Raw genomic sequence first — 15,209 nt, 5'->3', positions numbered from 1 at the left:
ACAGTTGGTTTTGACATCAGTAGGAAAAATCCCAGTTGGTTTCCACTTGGAGTGGGTTGGGCCCATTTTAGTTATCATGAACATTAGGCTTAAGTGATGTTTGTCCCTGAGAGATGCAGGTAACTCTATGCTGTGTCATGTTTTCTGTAGCTGAGGGAAGAAAAAGCATTCGGATAGGGGAATGTTCATTTTCCTGTGATTTATTTGACTCCTGAGACTTCACTAGAGTATTGAATTGATTAAATTGTCTCTGTGCTTTTGTGTAATATCATATATTTTCTATAATACAAGGGATATGTTTTCAATTTGTACAAAGTTCTGGGTTAGAGCATTACCATGTTGCTGGAAAGAATTTCACTTTTAGAGATGAGTGAGCTAGTGAGAGTTATTACTGCTTCCATGTTTACTTGCAACAATGAAAATACTTAAAACCACTTTGCTGCTGTGGAACACCTATCTTTAATTGTCCTTGTGCTGATGTACAGTATAGCTGTAGATGGTGAATGGAGCATTGTAGAAAATATGTTTAAATTACAGGCCTATTATTAAATGTTTTACCTAAATATTGTTGCCTTTTTTATAGAGCATTGCCATAATTTTATGGTTTTGCTCTCCTGCAACTATTTACAATGACTTGTGCTCCAGAAGTCAGACACGAGACGGTAGGCTGGCTGGGAAGTAGTTTGTTTGCTGCAGGGTACAGGCAGCTAGCTTCTCTTGACATCAATGTGTGTTGGGGTTGGTCAGGCCCTTTCGGGATTTGCAGGCAGAGCAGCAGTTAGATGACTGTACAGCGGCATCAGGCACCTGATGGCAGAGGGAAAAGAAGCCAGGAGAGAGGGCAAAATGCAGGAAAAGAGAGGAACTGAGATACCCCAGGGGAGAAATGGAATATAGGTAGTGGGAACCAGGAAGTACAAATAAAGGAAAAGGGAAGAGAAGAATAGTTTTGAAGGGAGAATGAGTAGGATACCAGGCAGGAAAGGAGACAAGCAAAGCAAAACAAAACAAAAGAGACCCTGGAAGATGAAAAGAAGAGGGAGAATGAAACAAAAGGAAGAAAGCGGATTCTTAGTAGAGGCAGCATCTGTTGTCAATAACAGCTCAGTATTTCAGTTTCTGGAAAAACTGTTTCAGCTGTGGGAGAGGCAAAACTGATGAAGATCAACCAACTCACCTGAGATGGGGAAAAGTCATAGATAAGAAATACAGAATGAAAGTGTAGCAGAGAAAGGAGGAAAATAAAAGGAGACAAGGAGGCTAAGCCTGGCTGTGCTGTTTTCTGTGTTCAGCAAAGTCCCATCATATACAGACCAGCTGTTTTTCTATACTTTTATCCCTGGACTCCTCGACCTTGGGGAGATTAGAATTGCAAGTTTTGGTCCTGCAGAAGCTAATTGTAGAGGGTTTTATTTTTCTTCAATTTCAGAAGAGAGAGGGTGTCATCCAGACTTTGGTGCTGGGTAATATTACTGCAGGTGACAGCAAATTACACAGTGACAAGTGCTGAAGATGATATGACCAGTTTTCACTCAGTAGGAAGGTGGTAACAGTTGATGAGGAAGGTAAATGTAAAGTGCTGAACAGCATGAGACAATAGCATTTGTGTGGAAGATGTGTGTATGTATCCTGTCTATTTTCCTGTCTACAGTGGAGATTAAACATCTGAAGACATTGGTTACATCTTTGGCAATGAAACAATTTCCCTTTTGAATATTCTGTGTGACTGTAGTTCAGTTTGACTTCTTTGGCTGTAGGATCTCACTAGGGCATGTTTGGTGGGTGCAAAAACGTGCTTGTTTTTCACTGACATACCTTGTTGTGTGTTCCAGTCCCTTTGTGATCCCACCATCAGTACTGGGATTTGTTTACTAATATCTGTACTCATGGTTAATTGCAAGTGAGAAATATTCCAGACCCCAAATTAACATCCAGAGAAAGTAACTTAAAATGTCCATGAATTGCTAAGATTTGTGTTGCAGCATGGATGAAGTGAATGTGAGGCTTCAGTTTATTTTAGTGGGCTTTGGATCACATCTTGTGTGCCTGAATTAATATCAGGAAGTTGTACCTGTGCCAGGACTCTCTCAGCTGAGCTGCAGAAGGGAGACTGACACATTAGAGGCTATGGGGAAGTGAACCACAGACCTGTAGTCAGTTTAATCCTAGTTAGTCTCACCTACTGCTCTTACTCGCCTTCTGTGCTTTCATTTGCCTTTGGAGACAGGCTAGTACTGGAGTGTTAGTGGGGAGATGAGTATCCAGGTGGGAGGGAGGCCTGGAGCTTAGGGTACAGTCACAGACAGCACCTTTGTCCTAAAAGGACTGCTGTGGTTCAGTTCTTGGGAGCCTTTTTAAAGACATGTATGTCCTGGCTGGTGAAAGCCTTGAGAGCTGCAGCAGCATAGGTGACAGCCAGTTTCTTGGCCCAGCAGTAGTATTTGTTAGGAGAAATGTAATTTATGAAGAGCATTTAATGGGCTTTCTTACAGGCAACCATCTGTACAACAGCTGTAGGCAAAGGAGTGCCAAATACCATGTGCAGGTACTCCCCTTCCCCTGCCAGCCAGTGACCTGATCAGGGATGTTAGTTGGGAGCTGCCAGCCCCTCCTGATGTATGTCCTTAGACAGCACACAGTCCTAGCTCCTCCAGCATTTTCCCCACCTCCTGCCCTCTCTTGCTTCAGAAGTTCAGCTTCTCAAACTCCCCTTATTCACAGCTTTTTGAACATCCAAACTATGAGGTTTCCCTTACCAGACTGCCTCATGGGTTCTTCCTTGCTCCCAGGCCACTCTGCTAGGTAGGGTCTTCCCCAGGTCCAAACTACCAGTGCTTTCTTTTGCCTGTCTGTTGTCTGAAATCCTCTGCTGCCATGGTCTCTGGCCTCTTGGGACCCATTCCAAAGCTCCCTGCCACACACACACCATTGCCAACTGCCCCAGACCTCTCAGCTTGGATCTCCAGAGGCTGCTGCAGCTGGATGGACCTGTGCTGTTTCTCAGCTTTCCTTCACTGTGCTCCTTTCAGCACTTGAAGCAGTTTCAGGTATTTGCACCTCCAAACTTTTCTGGGAGGTGAAATCTTTCACTGGATTTCAAAGTGACTTGTTCTGGAGGGAAAACTAGTTATGTAAAACAAAAACAAACAAAAAATAGACACAGAAACTGAGGGCAGAGTGCTTGGGAAAATGAGAACTTCCTCCTCAGATGCTGTATACAAGCAAGAGTGCCCCTTTCCACCCCCTGCAACAGCCTGTGCAGCTCCTTTACAAGTCTTGGAGGCTCCTTAAAGTAGAGTTTTCTGCCATGAGGTCTCGTGCTGTTCTTGCCCATGCTCTGGCAACACAATCTAGGATTGTCCTGTCAGGGAACTTGTAGATCACCAGTTGTGCAGAGCCTCCTAGATAAGGAAATTCCCTCTCATACAAAGTCTTCTTGGCATGATTTATATTTAAGGTGTACCTTTTACAAATGGAGTTCTGTAGGATTGTGGTGAGCATCACACTTGGCTGCCTTTGTTGCCTGTCTGAGGCTTTTCTGTTTACTCTTTGCCTGTTGTGCAACCCTTTCATGTGAAGAGAAGGTAGAAAGGAGAGGGCCTTTGAAGGCACATTATGCCCTGGAGTCACTGTAGGTTTTTTTCCTTGCAGCAGAAGAATATGGAGGTTCAGAGTCTGTAACTGCTGAGCATTAAATGGAACCGAGCTGCGACAGTGCAACTGTTTGGATTTGTACTTGAAGAGAAAGTACAGCGAGCCTTGGGGGCAAGGAGAGTGAGGAGAGCAAATGCAGAACACAAAAATCAACAGAAAATAGTTTGCCAGGAAAAGGGCTTTGATTCTGTTAAACTCACCTTACGGAAACAATCCTCATAATCTGTAAACCCACCATTCCATCTTTTCAAGCAACTTGCCTTTTAAAAAGCAGAGCAGTTTTCTCCAGCAGAGTCAAATCTGTTATTATCCTTTGCACAGTGTGGCCTGAAAAGATCGAGCAGGGAAGTTAATAGGAATCCTGAATGGAAGTTTTCAGCTGGACTCCACAGCTCTGTAAACATCTCTGTTGTTTATTGTGTTGAAACAGATCCAGTCTGGTGGTACGGGTTTACCAAAGGGCTGTCTAAAGGAATTAAAGAGTGGGGGAAGTTGCAGTGTATTAGTTGATACTTCCTGGCATAATTTTTTGTGTCTGCTGCCTCCCTGAAATTTTCTTTAGAGACTGTCATGCCTGGTACTTAGTACTCAACACTTCTTGCTGTATTCTTGGAAAGCACACAATAAACTTTGAGCAAATATCATCAGCTGCCAAGTTCAGTGGAAGCAGACGGTTTGCAGTGAAGCTGGAAGTAAATAGAAGTTGGTGCCACACTTGGTTCTTCCTGCCTTCCCTGACTGCTGCCTCCTTTCAGACGGGGAGGGGGGGAAAATCAAGGCAGTGGAAAGGTAACCAGGCATAGCCTGGATGAGACAGCAGCAGGTTGTGTGTCTTCTCTTTGGCTTCCTAAGGAAACGGGGCTTCACCTGCGGAGAGCACAGCCTCTGATACAGAGACCTCCTGTCATCATGGACATCCAGTATAGACTCACAGCAAAAGAGGACCTTCTTGACTTTGCTCAGGTCAAAAAGAAAAAGGGTTGATGGAAATTTGTTAGGGCAAAACTGTAGATTTGATCTCCCTGAAGCATTCTATAAACGCTACCATTTTACCTGCTCTGTCTGGCCCAAAATCCAGCTGTGATATTGTCTTTCATTTTATTTTTTAAACTCTGCAGGATCAAGGGAGATTCTTTAAGGTTTTTCAGAACTATAGCAATATGGAAGGTCATTTTTCTCTGCAGGGTTTTGCTAGTGAGATTCTTGACACAGGAGGTTTGTTACTTATTTACCAATATAAGCTTTGGTAGTAGCATTCTTTTGATTCAAATCCCCCCCAGTGCTTCAGATACTCCCTTTGTGGCTAGTAAGTATCTTTAGCCTTCAGATTTTGGTGAATTTAGAGTTGTGTGGAAATGATACATTTGTGTAGGTGTTGCCTCTATAGAGGTGCTATTGATGGTCTCACAAAGGCAGCACAATTCTGACAGCCTATCAAACTACAAGGAGCAGTGGTGTTGTGTGTGAGTACAGCAACTTTGGCAGTACTCCATATGGGAAAGCTACTAAGCATCTTCCTGGGGAACTGTACTAGTGTCCTGTCAACATGAAGAATAATCTGCTAGTACAAAGAGACAAAGATGAGAAGGACATCCCTATGTGTTCTTCCCAAAGGGATGCTGATGGTAGATGTCACTCATCCAGAATAGTTACCCACCCTGAAGCTGCCTCTTAGTTCAGAGGCTCTTATCCCAGAAGGAAGGGATATTTACTTTAAATACCTTCTAGCTAAAAGTATTCCCTAATTCTTCAAGATTTATTTAGAGACTATTCTCAACTGGTAATGGCAGTGGCATTTGACCCATAAAGAAAAACAGAATATTTGGAGCTCCAAACAGATGTAAGTTACTTTAATACAGGAGATGAAAAACCGTCTTGCGGCTGTGGAAATAAAGGAAGCTTTATCAGGTAACTTTGCAGCAGCTCAGTGTGGCCTGTCAGAGAAAACACTTGTTTACCCTTAGATAGATACAAAAAGGGAACATTGCTGTTGAAGCAAACAGTGACTCTTCTGTTTTTTTCTGTGCATTTATTTAACAACCAACCAAACACAAATAGCCATCTGACAAAGCCCAAACAAACAAAACACAAGGAGCGAACACCACCTCCTAGATTCAGAGGACAACACCAACAATCAATGTCTGCAGCACATAATTCCCAACTTAGTATTTCTGTTCCTAAAATTCAGTCTTGTCAGTGGTCAGCAGCATGAATTAAGTGAGCAGGAGAGCAGCTGTCTCTTGGGCATCACTGAACCTCTTCACTGAACGCGACGATGAGCTCTGCTGCGATTAAAACTTGTACTCGGGGCCTCCTGCTAAGCATGCCCACATTGAGAATGAAAAGGTGAAAACTGGAATCTTCATGACACTGAAGTGAATAAGTCTGGTTTTCAGATACAATATTAATAGAAAGTTTTTCACATACTCTCAAGTGTGTCTTGGGCCATAGGTGTGCCTTGGGAGAATCAGAAATAATCTGTTCAGAAAGAAGTAGTTATGTGTTCAGCGTAATTTGAACCCAAGAACTAAATAGTTTCTTGGTCATAACCTACAAGAGACCTCAGCATGCTTTGGGTTTTGACAAAATCTAAATACTCTTTCAGGCTTGTACTTTGCAAATAAGGAGAAAGATAATTCCTGGTGGGCCAGAGGTCCAGCAGAATTCTGATATGCAAGATTAGGTCTGGTGTCTGTGAGAGCTCAGTTCCTTCCCCTGGCAGTGTTGTAGGGTTAGGAAGAGATCCTGGCTGCCCCTTCACCTATGGGTTGTGATGTTCATGAATTAATTTCATTTGATAACAAAACCTTGTGAAATTTCTGTGTCCAAAATAAATTCTACGTTTTTATCTTGCAGCTTTCATCAAGTTCATAGTTAAACTGCTGGATAATGATATTTTCTCTCCATTAGACACATGTTGCTAATCATGGCTATCTTTGCAGTCAACTGTGGAAGCCAAAATCCACTGAAATAAGCAGTTTTCATATGACACTTCTGCTGCACTGAAATGCCTATCTAGGAACAGGGAAGATAATTGTCAAAGATTGCATCACATGTTCTGTGGTGGCAGAAAGAGAGTTTGGTGCAGAGCCACAAAGATGCTGGAGGCAGTGGAACATCTCCCTTATGAGGAAAGGTTGAGGGAGCTGAATCTCTTTGGAGGAGACTGAGGGGTGACCTCATTCATGTTTATAAAGATGTGAAGGGCAATGGTGGGAGGATGGAGCCAGGCTCTGCTCAGTGATGTCCAGTGATAGAACAAGGGGCAATGGGAGCAAGCTGGAGCAGAGGAGGTTCCACATGAACATAAGGAAAAACTTTTTCTCTGTGAAGGTGACAGAGCCCTGGGGCAGGCTGTCCAGAGAAATTGTGGAGTCTCTTTCTCTGGAGACATTCAAAACCCACCTGGATGTGTTCCTGTGTGACCTACCCTAGGTGATCCTGCTCTGGCAAGGGGGGTTGGACTCAATGACCTTTTGAGGTCTTTTCCAACCCCTAACATTCTGTAATTCTGTGAAGACAATTCTTTCAATCACAGGCAGATGGATGCCTGCAGCATCAGTTCAGATTTGCAGACTGCAGCTAGTCTCTCTTCTACATTTTTGTGGGACACAACACTCCTTCAGATATCTTTGAGGAGAAAAAGGTTGCGAAGGACCATCCAGGTGTGCTGAAGATCAGATGTACTTTTAGTTATCAAGCAAAAGGTCTGTAGCTGAAATGCTGACTGGGGCAGTGCATTTATTTCTTTACCTTGAGGTTAGTATCTAAACCTCACTGCAGCATTTTGCTCCCACTGCAAACTGCAGCTCGGAGGTTATAACTTGTTCTGTTGACAGTGTCACTATATGTTAGCTTCCAGTTACTCAGCTTCTTTAATATAATAAGATTTGTGGATGTAAGTAAAATTCCCTCTCCATTCACCTGCTCTTGCTGGATCTGAGCTGGTTTTGTGGCTGACATTATTTGCCCCTGAGTTCAGTGAGCAAATAACTGAAGCTGGATTTGGCTCTGCTGTGTTTAAGGTCAGTGCTTGAGCAGGAGCAACCATTGCGTGTCTGTGAGGTCTCTGGTCTAAAGAACCACCTGCCTCGCTCAGTACTGAAAGCCATAGTGATAGCCTCTATTAAAAGAGAATTAGTGATCCAGGTTTTTGCTTATTTTATAGCCCTGAGTTAAGAGGTAAGCCTAGTTGTAAGGTCTTTCTGTTAGTTTGGGGGGTTTTTCTCATTGATTGTCACCATCACCAATATTGTCTAAGATGCCATTTTCTTTCCTGTGTGTGTAACACTACACCAAATGCTTTAAGAACCACAGGATTGCCACTCCATCATTGTTATCTTTCCCTTTATTTGCTTTACTGCATTGTTTAAAAACTGGAAGAGCCTGGAGCAAACCTGTTGTCGTTGGGGCTGGTTTCTTGCCAGCTTTGGTAGAATGAACTTCTGCTACTGGCCCAGATAAGGCAAAGCCATCACAGGAGATTGATGGATATGCTAATAAAGAAAACAATGTACAAGAAGAGTATTTCTCATTCATGCGTTTTACATTAACATGAGGCTGTCAAGGTTGCAAAAGAGCTTTGAGTGGGAGTGGTTGTCAGGAGGACTGAGCTCTGTTACTGTCTTTTTTGCTGATTCCTTGTGAGTTGATTAAACCCTTTTGGGCTTAGTGTTTTGCCTTGCGTATTCACGGGTAGTTAAGACTATGAGCTGGTGACCTGAGTTTTAGAGCTGGTGAGCATGCTGCTGCTTGAGGAGTGAGTAGGGTTTAGGTACTCAGCATCTCTGAGAATGAAGCCACTTACATGAGCTCTCCAATTCCTGAAGGAAATGATCAAAGGTTGAAAATACTGTCTTCAAAATATACTTTACTTTCCAGTCTTGTGAGGAGACAAAATAAATTTCACACCACATGGGGTACCCAGGAACTTAATTAAAGTGAATTAAGTGTTTTAAAATCTTTGCAGAACAGAAATTGCCGAGTGTGTGCAGAATAATAACAACACGTGGGTGTTCATCAAGAAGAACCAGAGTTTGGGATTTTGGGCATAAGGAATGCTTTTAGGATAAGGTATGGATAAATATAGCTCAGCTTCTTTCATGTCATCAGACTGCCTGGTCATGGTTAATGTTATTGTTGACCAGGACCTGCTACTGTTAATTGAATACAAGATGATCATAACAGCCTTGCTTAGGGCCACTATGAACTCCATAGCTGCATTGTGAAATCACAGAATCACCAAGGCTGGAAGAGACCTCAAAGATCATCAAGTCCAACCTGTCACCACAGACCTCATGACTAAACCATGGCACCAAGTGCCACATCCAATCCCCGCCTGAACGCCTCCAGGGATGGTGACTCCACCACCTCCCTGGGCAGCACATTCCAATGGCTAACAACTCTCTCTGTGAAGAACTTTCTCCTCACCTCCAGCCTAAACTTCCCCTGTGTCCTCTTGTTGTGGTGCTGGTTGCCTGGGAGAAGAGACCACCCCCCACCTGGCTACAACCTCTCTTCAGGGAGTTGTAGACAGCAAGAAGGTCTCCCCTGAGCCTCCTCTTCTCCAGGCTAAACAACCCCAGCTCCCTCAGCTTCTCCTCATAGAGCTTGTGCTTAAGGCCTCTCCCCAGCCTCATTGCCCTTCTCTGGACACATTCAAGAGTCTCAATGTCCTTCTTAAATTGAGGGGCCTCACATGGTACCCTTGAGTTAGCCAAATAGCCAACATAATGCAAGAAAGGGAGAAACTTTATCTTGCTACTAGATGTATTTTTTTTAATCCTGTTTTTGCTGTGTTTGGAAAATTATTCTTCATGTAGGTGGTGATCATTCCCTTCTCTTTCATGTTTTAGAATGCATTTTAACAGCACTACTCAATACAATGTGAAGTACAAATATAATGTGATAAAGATGATGTTTTCATGAAACCTAAAATGTGGCAATTCAGACCAAAACTGAAAAAGCTGAATTGAGTCCAGGAAAGCACATCAGTTTAAGACATCTGTATCTTTAGTCACTGTATTATAGTTATTTGTTTCACTGGAAGAGCTCTCAGTATAGATGAAATAGATACTTTGACCATAAGAACCCATCTCTTCCTTGCCATGTGGGAGTTCCTTGTGCTTTTAGTAGAGACTCTGCTGGCTGTTACCTTTTCAGACTTCCATCAAGGACTTCTCTTCATGCTACTTCCCATTTTAAATGTGAAAATACTAAATATTTCTTAAACATTCCCACAGAGCAGTGCTGCTGCTTCTCAAGCAGTAGCTTCTCTGCTTGTTTGGCTGAAAAAGTAATGTTAAGGATAGTTGCAGCTGCCAAAGTCTGGAAACTCAGAGTTACATCTGACATTTCATTCTTCACCTTAGCTACTGAGTCTTGCCCATTCATTGGTTTTTCAGAGGGATTCGGAGTTAGAAGGGAGTTTTACAGATGAAAGATGGAAATCAAAATAAACTCCTTTATCAAGTAAACCTTGCAAGGGCATTCTGAATTCCACAGTACACAGGGAGTTGATTGTGATATACCATAGAACACAGGAGGGATGGAATAAACAATTTATTCTGTATCGTTAGGGATGGCCATGCATAACTGACTTATGGCTCTGCTTTGCTCTGCCACTTGTTACGTGTGCAGTCATCCCTAACTCATGCCAAAAGTAGTTTATCATACTCCTGTGTTGCATAGTTTTTACCAAATGTTCTCTCATTAAAAACTTTTCTGTGGAGATTGAATGTTTCAAGATGCTGGTAATGCCTACTGAAGCTTTCCCCGGGGCATGGTCTTACTGAGTGGAGTCTGTGCCGGCAGTCATCACGAGACTGCTCCTCGTACCCTGCACAGACACAGGCTGGTTGGCAGGTAACAGTCATCATTTGACAGCACACAGCAGGTTCAGTGCAGAGGGCAAGGGCTGTGTTGTCAGAAAGACTGAAGAACTGCAAGAGCTTCTCCCAAATCAGGAGTAGAGCAAGGGGGTAGAACAGCGTTGGACAGTATCACTGCCCCTGCGGTGTAGCTCAGCCCCTGCAGTGAGGGTTTCATTTCCTCCACTGTCAATTCAGGACCTTCCCTGAGCCCGAAATCCATTTTAGAACAAACCAGACCGTCTGCCAGATAATTCCCTGGCCATTGTTATGATAGATTATATCTACAGATTGTAGTTGTCTTCTGGATAGCCATGTGAAATATTTGAGTCCTCAGCATCATGTGGATTAGCTGCCTGCTCCCTTCCTGAAGGAAGTTCTTTTTGGGCAATGTGTGTCTACAGCACAACCCAGCTCATTTTGCCCAGTCTCCTCAAAAAATGATGCAGTCCTCATACAGATTTAAATGGGTGGGTCCTCAGCCCACATTTTAGGTAGTACTTGGAGCTAAGTCACCGGTGTGGTGCAGCACCTGCTGCCAGAGTGCACTGCTGAGGTCCTGGGTGGTGGCTGGACCTCGCTGCATGCGGTCATGGTAATGAGCTTTGGTTCATGGCATTGTGTTCCTTTCTTGGGTGGGAGTGTTTGCTGCAGACTGACATGCAGATTGCTACAGTGATGCCGTTGTGCTTGGAAAAGCGTTGGTGTTGGGCAAGGGTGCTTTCCATCAAGTGCGTGGTCCCCCTGCACATCCATTTGCAGCAATGCAGGGTTTCTGGGCTGTGTCACCTTCCTCCTGTTAACAGGAACGCTCTGAGCACACACCTTTGTTCCAGTGTTACCACACCCAAGCTTGGTATCACTGATGAAAGTTCAATTATGTGCCAAGTGACTATTAAAGCATCAGGGCTCATCTGGGGGTCTGGGCCTCCCCTCCCCTTTTCACTTCCAATTGTGCTAAATCCCTTAATGTTGCAAAGAAATCGTACATTCATCAGGTGGAGCGTCGGAGGCCAGGGTGCAGCTAACCGCTTTTACTGCATATGAGACATTGCAGTCCTGTTCTTAAGAACTGCCAGGCAGATTGGGAATCACGGTCACGGTTAATAGCAGCGAATTGCCAGCTCTTGATGGGTGGGTAGTCACTCCTTTCAGTGGTTACCCCCTGGGGGAGAAGGTAGAAAAACAGAGGGAGGGAATTAGAGTGACTTTGCACAGTTGAGCAGGTTCATGCCGCTGGATCAGTGGCAAGCATTGGCAGGGCTCCACTCTGGGGAGGCTCACAACAACATCACAGTCTCATTTTTACCAATTGGTGTTGCTATAGCCAGTGGTGCACAGGGGGAGAGCAAAGGGAAGGGGGGAGCCGGGGGGGAGAGTGAAAGCAAGAGTCTGGACTAAATTAAACAAACAAAAGTGCTTGTAAGTACCATTTAACCCATAACCATTAGCCTGGTGCTGCTAATTGTACTAAACTACATATCTGAAGTTCAGTGTGTGATTAAAGAGTTGGCTCACAAACTCTCTGCATAACCTTAATTTTTTCAAGGTTCTTTGAGTGTAGAATGGCTTATAATAATGATTTTGACTAATACGATTTTTGACATGCAACTTTAATGCTTAACCTTAGTACAACTCCAGAGCATTTCATGTGTATTCAGCTGTAAAGAGTGATGATTTAAAGGGATAATATAAGAAAAAGGTCGTTCTAGAATGAACCTCTAACAAATTGCATAAAGGAAGCTTATTATTCCATGAGCAGAGAGATATGCAGCTTTTCTGATCATTTTTCTGCTTGGCTCAAAAAACTGTTGAGACATGATTGGGGATAGGAACACAAAAAAATGAAATAGAAAACTGCAAGCAGTGAACATTCTTTTGATGGTTATGATTTTGTTGCCACTGAAAATACTCCTTGGTAATGTGGTTGTTCATCTTTCTTCTTGTTTTGGGTGAAGAATTCGTTCCAATAAGAAAATGCTGTTACTTGTTGGAGGATTGCCTCCCGGCCCCGACCGGCTACCTAGCAATTTGGTTCAGTATTATGATGATGAAAAGAAGACGTGGAAAATCCTGACAAGTAAGTGGCTTATTGTTTTTTTTTGTACAGTTTGTCTTGATGAATTTAAAAACGTGGTTAATCAAATTAGACACTTTATTGATTTGTTTCTCTTCAGAGGTTTGTTTATGTGTCACAAGGGGCTTCACAATGGAGCAATAAATTGAGATTGCAGAAGATGCTAATTTTATAATAGGATAGGCCTAAATTAACATTGGCTTAAAATCATTCCAGTAAGTTTTTTTTAAGTGAACTTGTAAGTCTTTCATACTGCAACACGGATACATGCATATTTATGTACATGTGCGTGAAATCTGGTGGAGGGAAAACAAAAAAGGCAGTGTTTGAGATGGTTTGCTCAGCCTCAAATCCCTGGTAAGCCACAGTGCTGGAGCACACCTTTTGATTCTCTTTTGCATTTTCATTTCCGTCTTCCAGCTTTATCTGTTGTCCACAATCATGAAAGCAAGGTTTCCTACTGCACTGCTCTGCGTCCATTGCTGACAGGAGTATTGGTGGAATAGATCAGCTGCAGTATCATAGTATCATTCAGGGTTGGAAGGGACCACAAGGATCATCTAGTTCCAACCCCCCTGCCATGGGCAGGGACACCCCACACTAGATCAGCCTGGCCAGAGCCTCATCCAGCCTGCTCTTAAACGCCTCCAGGGACGGGGCCTCGACCACCTCCCTGGACAACCCATTCCAGGGCTTCACCACTCTCATGGGGAAGAACCTCCTCCTCACATCTAGCCTGAATCTCCCCACCTCCAGCTTCATTCCATTCCCCCTAGTCCTATCACTACCTGAAAAGTCCTTCCCCAGCCTTCCTGTAGGCCCCCTTCAGATACTGGAAGGCCAGAATTAGGTCACCTCAGAGCCTTCTCTTCTGCAGACTGAACAGCCCCAACTCCTTCAGTCTGTCCTCATAGGAGAGGTGCTCCAGCCCTCTGCTCATCCTTGTGGCCCGTCTCTGGACACGTTCCAGCACCTCCACATCCCTCTTGTAATAGGGGCTCCAGAACTGGACACAGTGCTCCAGGTACAATAGTGCACGGAGGCTCCTATCACAAAATTCTGTCCCACCTTCTTTTAAAGGTTGATTGTGTTTTAGAGGAAGTATTTTTCCTCCAGCCCCAAGATTGGGAACTTATGTTGGCTGTGATTCCCAGTCTGACTTGGCTGTGGAATCAAATCATAGCTTCTTGAGTGCAGCAGGCTGTGTGTGCGTTAGTCCCCTTGTGGCTAAACTGGCTGCATTGGTCAATAAAACTAAATTTTAACTGTCAAAATTGCCCAAAGCAGTATAGATAAAATAATAAATGAGCATTTTTGATCCATAAATCAAAGCCATACTTCTAAAACTGGACAACTGGTAAACCCTGGGTTTCCTAATAGGCCTGCTTTTTGCCCCCTCCCCCCAGTAAAATACACTTTACAGAATTCTGTTCTTCATCCCTTTAATGGGATCCATCCACATTAATATGTGCACAGATTAGGATAAAAAGAATTAAAAAGCCTGCTATGATGCAGGAGTTGAAGTGATGCCTTTGCAAATTACTTTCTCCCATGGAAAACTGAGGAGCCTTTTTCAAAGTGCTGCAGCATAAAGGTTGCTTGGCCTAGATGCCCTGGACTAAGAGTGGAGGTGTTGTAGAAGAATGGCCATTACAAAAGGCTGTGTGAGCTGTACCTTAGAAAAGTCTACAGCATCTGTACAAGGAGCCATGCTTCACATTTTTTGGAATAAAGAGGGATGCTACCTCTTTGTACTACCTCTGAGAAAATTCTGAAGATGGTAAGTCAGTGAAAGATCAACTACACTGCCTAAGGCAGAAGTGGTCAGGGGTTTGGAATTTGTTGTGGCTAACCCAAGGGCTCACCAGGAGAGGATGGAGAAGTGGATCTCTTGCTTCAAGATCTGCACAGGCCACTGAATTAAAGTTAAAACCTATATTCTGAATCTTACCTCTGTAGTATGTCAGATTTTGTAAGACTTTTGGTTATTTACCTTGTGATGCTGGCTTGAAGGCTGTGGGAAACTGGATCCAGAGGCCCAGTACTTACATGCTGTAGTTAAGTCTGTCACTGGTATTTGAATAACCATCTGCAGTGCTGTTGAGAGAGGTTTCTGACTGATTTTATGTAATTTTATCAAAAGAATACTATCTTTTCTGTGTTACCTCTAACACTTGGTAAACAAAACTTCTCTTTCCATGTTGCTTATTAATATAGCCTTCTGTTCTGTGGTTCAAAGATGATCATGCATCTGTTGCCATCCTGGCTAGCTCATCTTCAAGCACTTGGAGCTTACCACTGGAAATCATGGAGGTCCCAGGATGTGTCTTGGTGTTGTCTAAGGCAATGGCTGTCAAATAGACAGCCCTCTCATGACATGAGTAATCCTCTTCTTACAAAACCTACCTCTTGGCCTGGACTATTGTTTGATGAACACAGAGAACGATGCTTATTTTTTCACACTGAAGAAGGCTAAATGTTAACAGGGATGAATACTTAGCAAATATTATTGCTACTCACCAAATGATATCACTAATATTTTTATTTTTGTGTGTATATATATATATATATATTTAAGTTGAAATAAGAGTTTCAAGTATCCCCTGCTT

General features: G+C 43.3%; 1 protein-coding gene across 4 annotated transcripts in view; it reads left to right on the top strand.

The window, feature by feature from the left end:
• The window catches only part of KLHL14 (kelch like family member 14), a 107,440-nt gene that overhangs the window by 50,927 nt on the left and 41,304 nt on the right, over positions 1-15,209 (top strand). For all 4 annotated transcript variants that reach the window (XR_010989791.1, XM_068158765.1, XM_068158763.1 and 1 more), the window contains one exon: positions 12,482-12,603. Coding sequence is in view for 3 of the 4 variants with exons in the window: in XM_068158765.1 (XP_068014866.1) it covers positions 12,482-12,603 (122 nt within the window). In the remaining variant the exon portion in view is untranslated. The remainder of the gene's footprint in view (positions 1-12,481; positions 12,604-15,209) is intronic.

Source organism: Melanerpes formicivorus, unplaced genomic scaffold (assembly GCF_026170545.1).
Source record: "Melanerpes formicivorus ecotype bairdi unplaced genomic scaffold, bMelFor1.0.p_v2 SCAF_42, whole genome shotgun sequence".
Taxonomy (NCBI): domain Eukaryota; kingdom Metazoa; phylum Chordata; class Aves; order Piciformes; family Picidae; genus Melanerpes; species Melanerpes formicivorus.
Note: the sequence above shows the minus strand (reverse complement) of the source record. Positions and strands in the feature narration are given on the sequence as shown.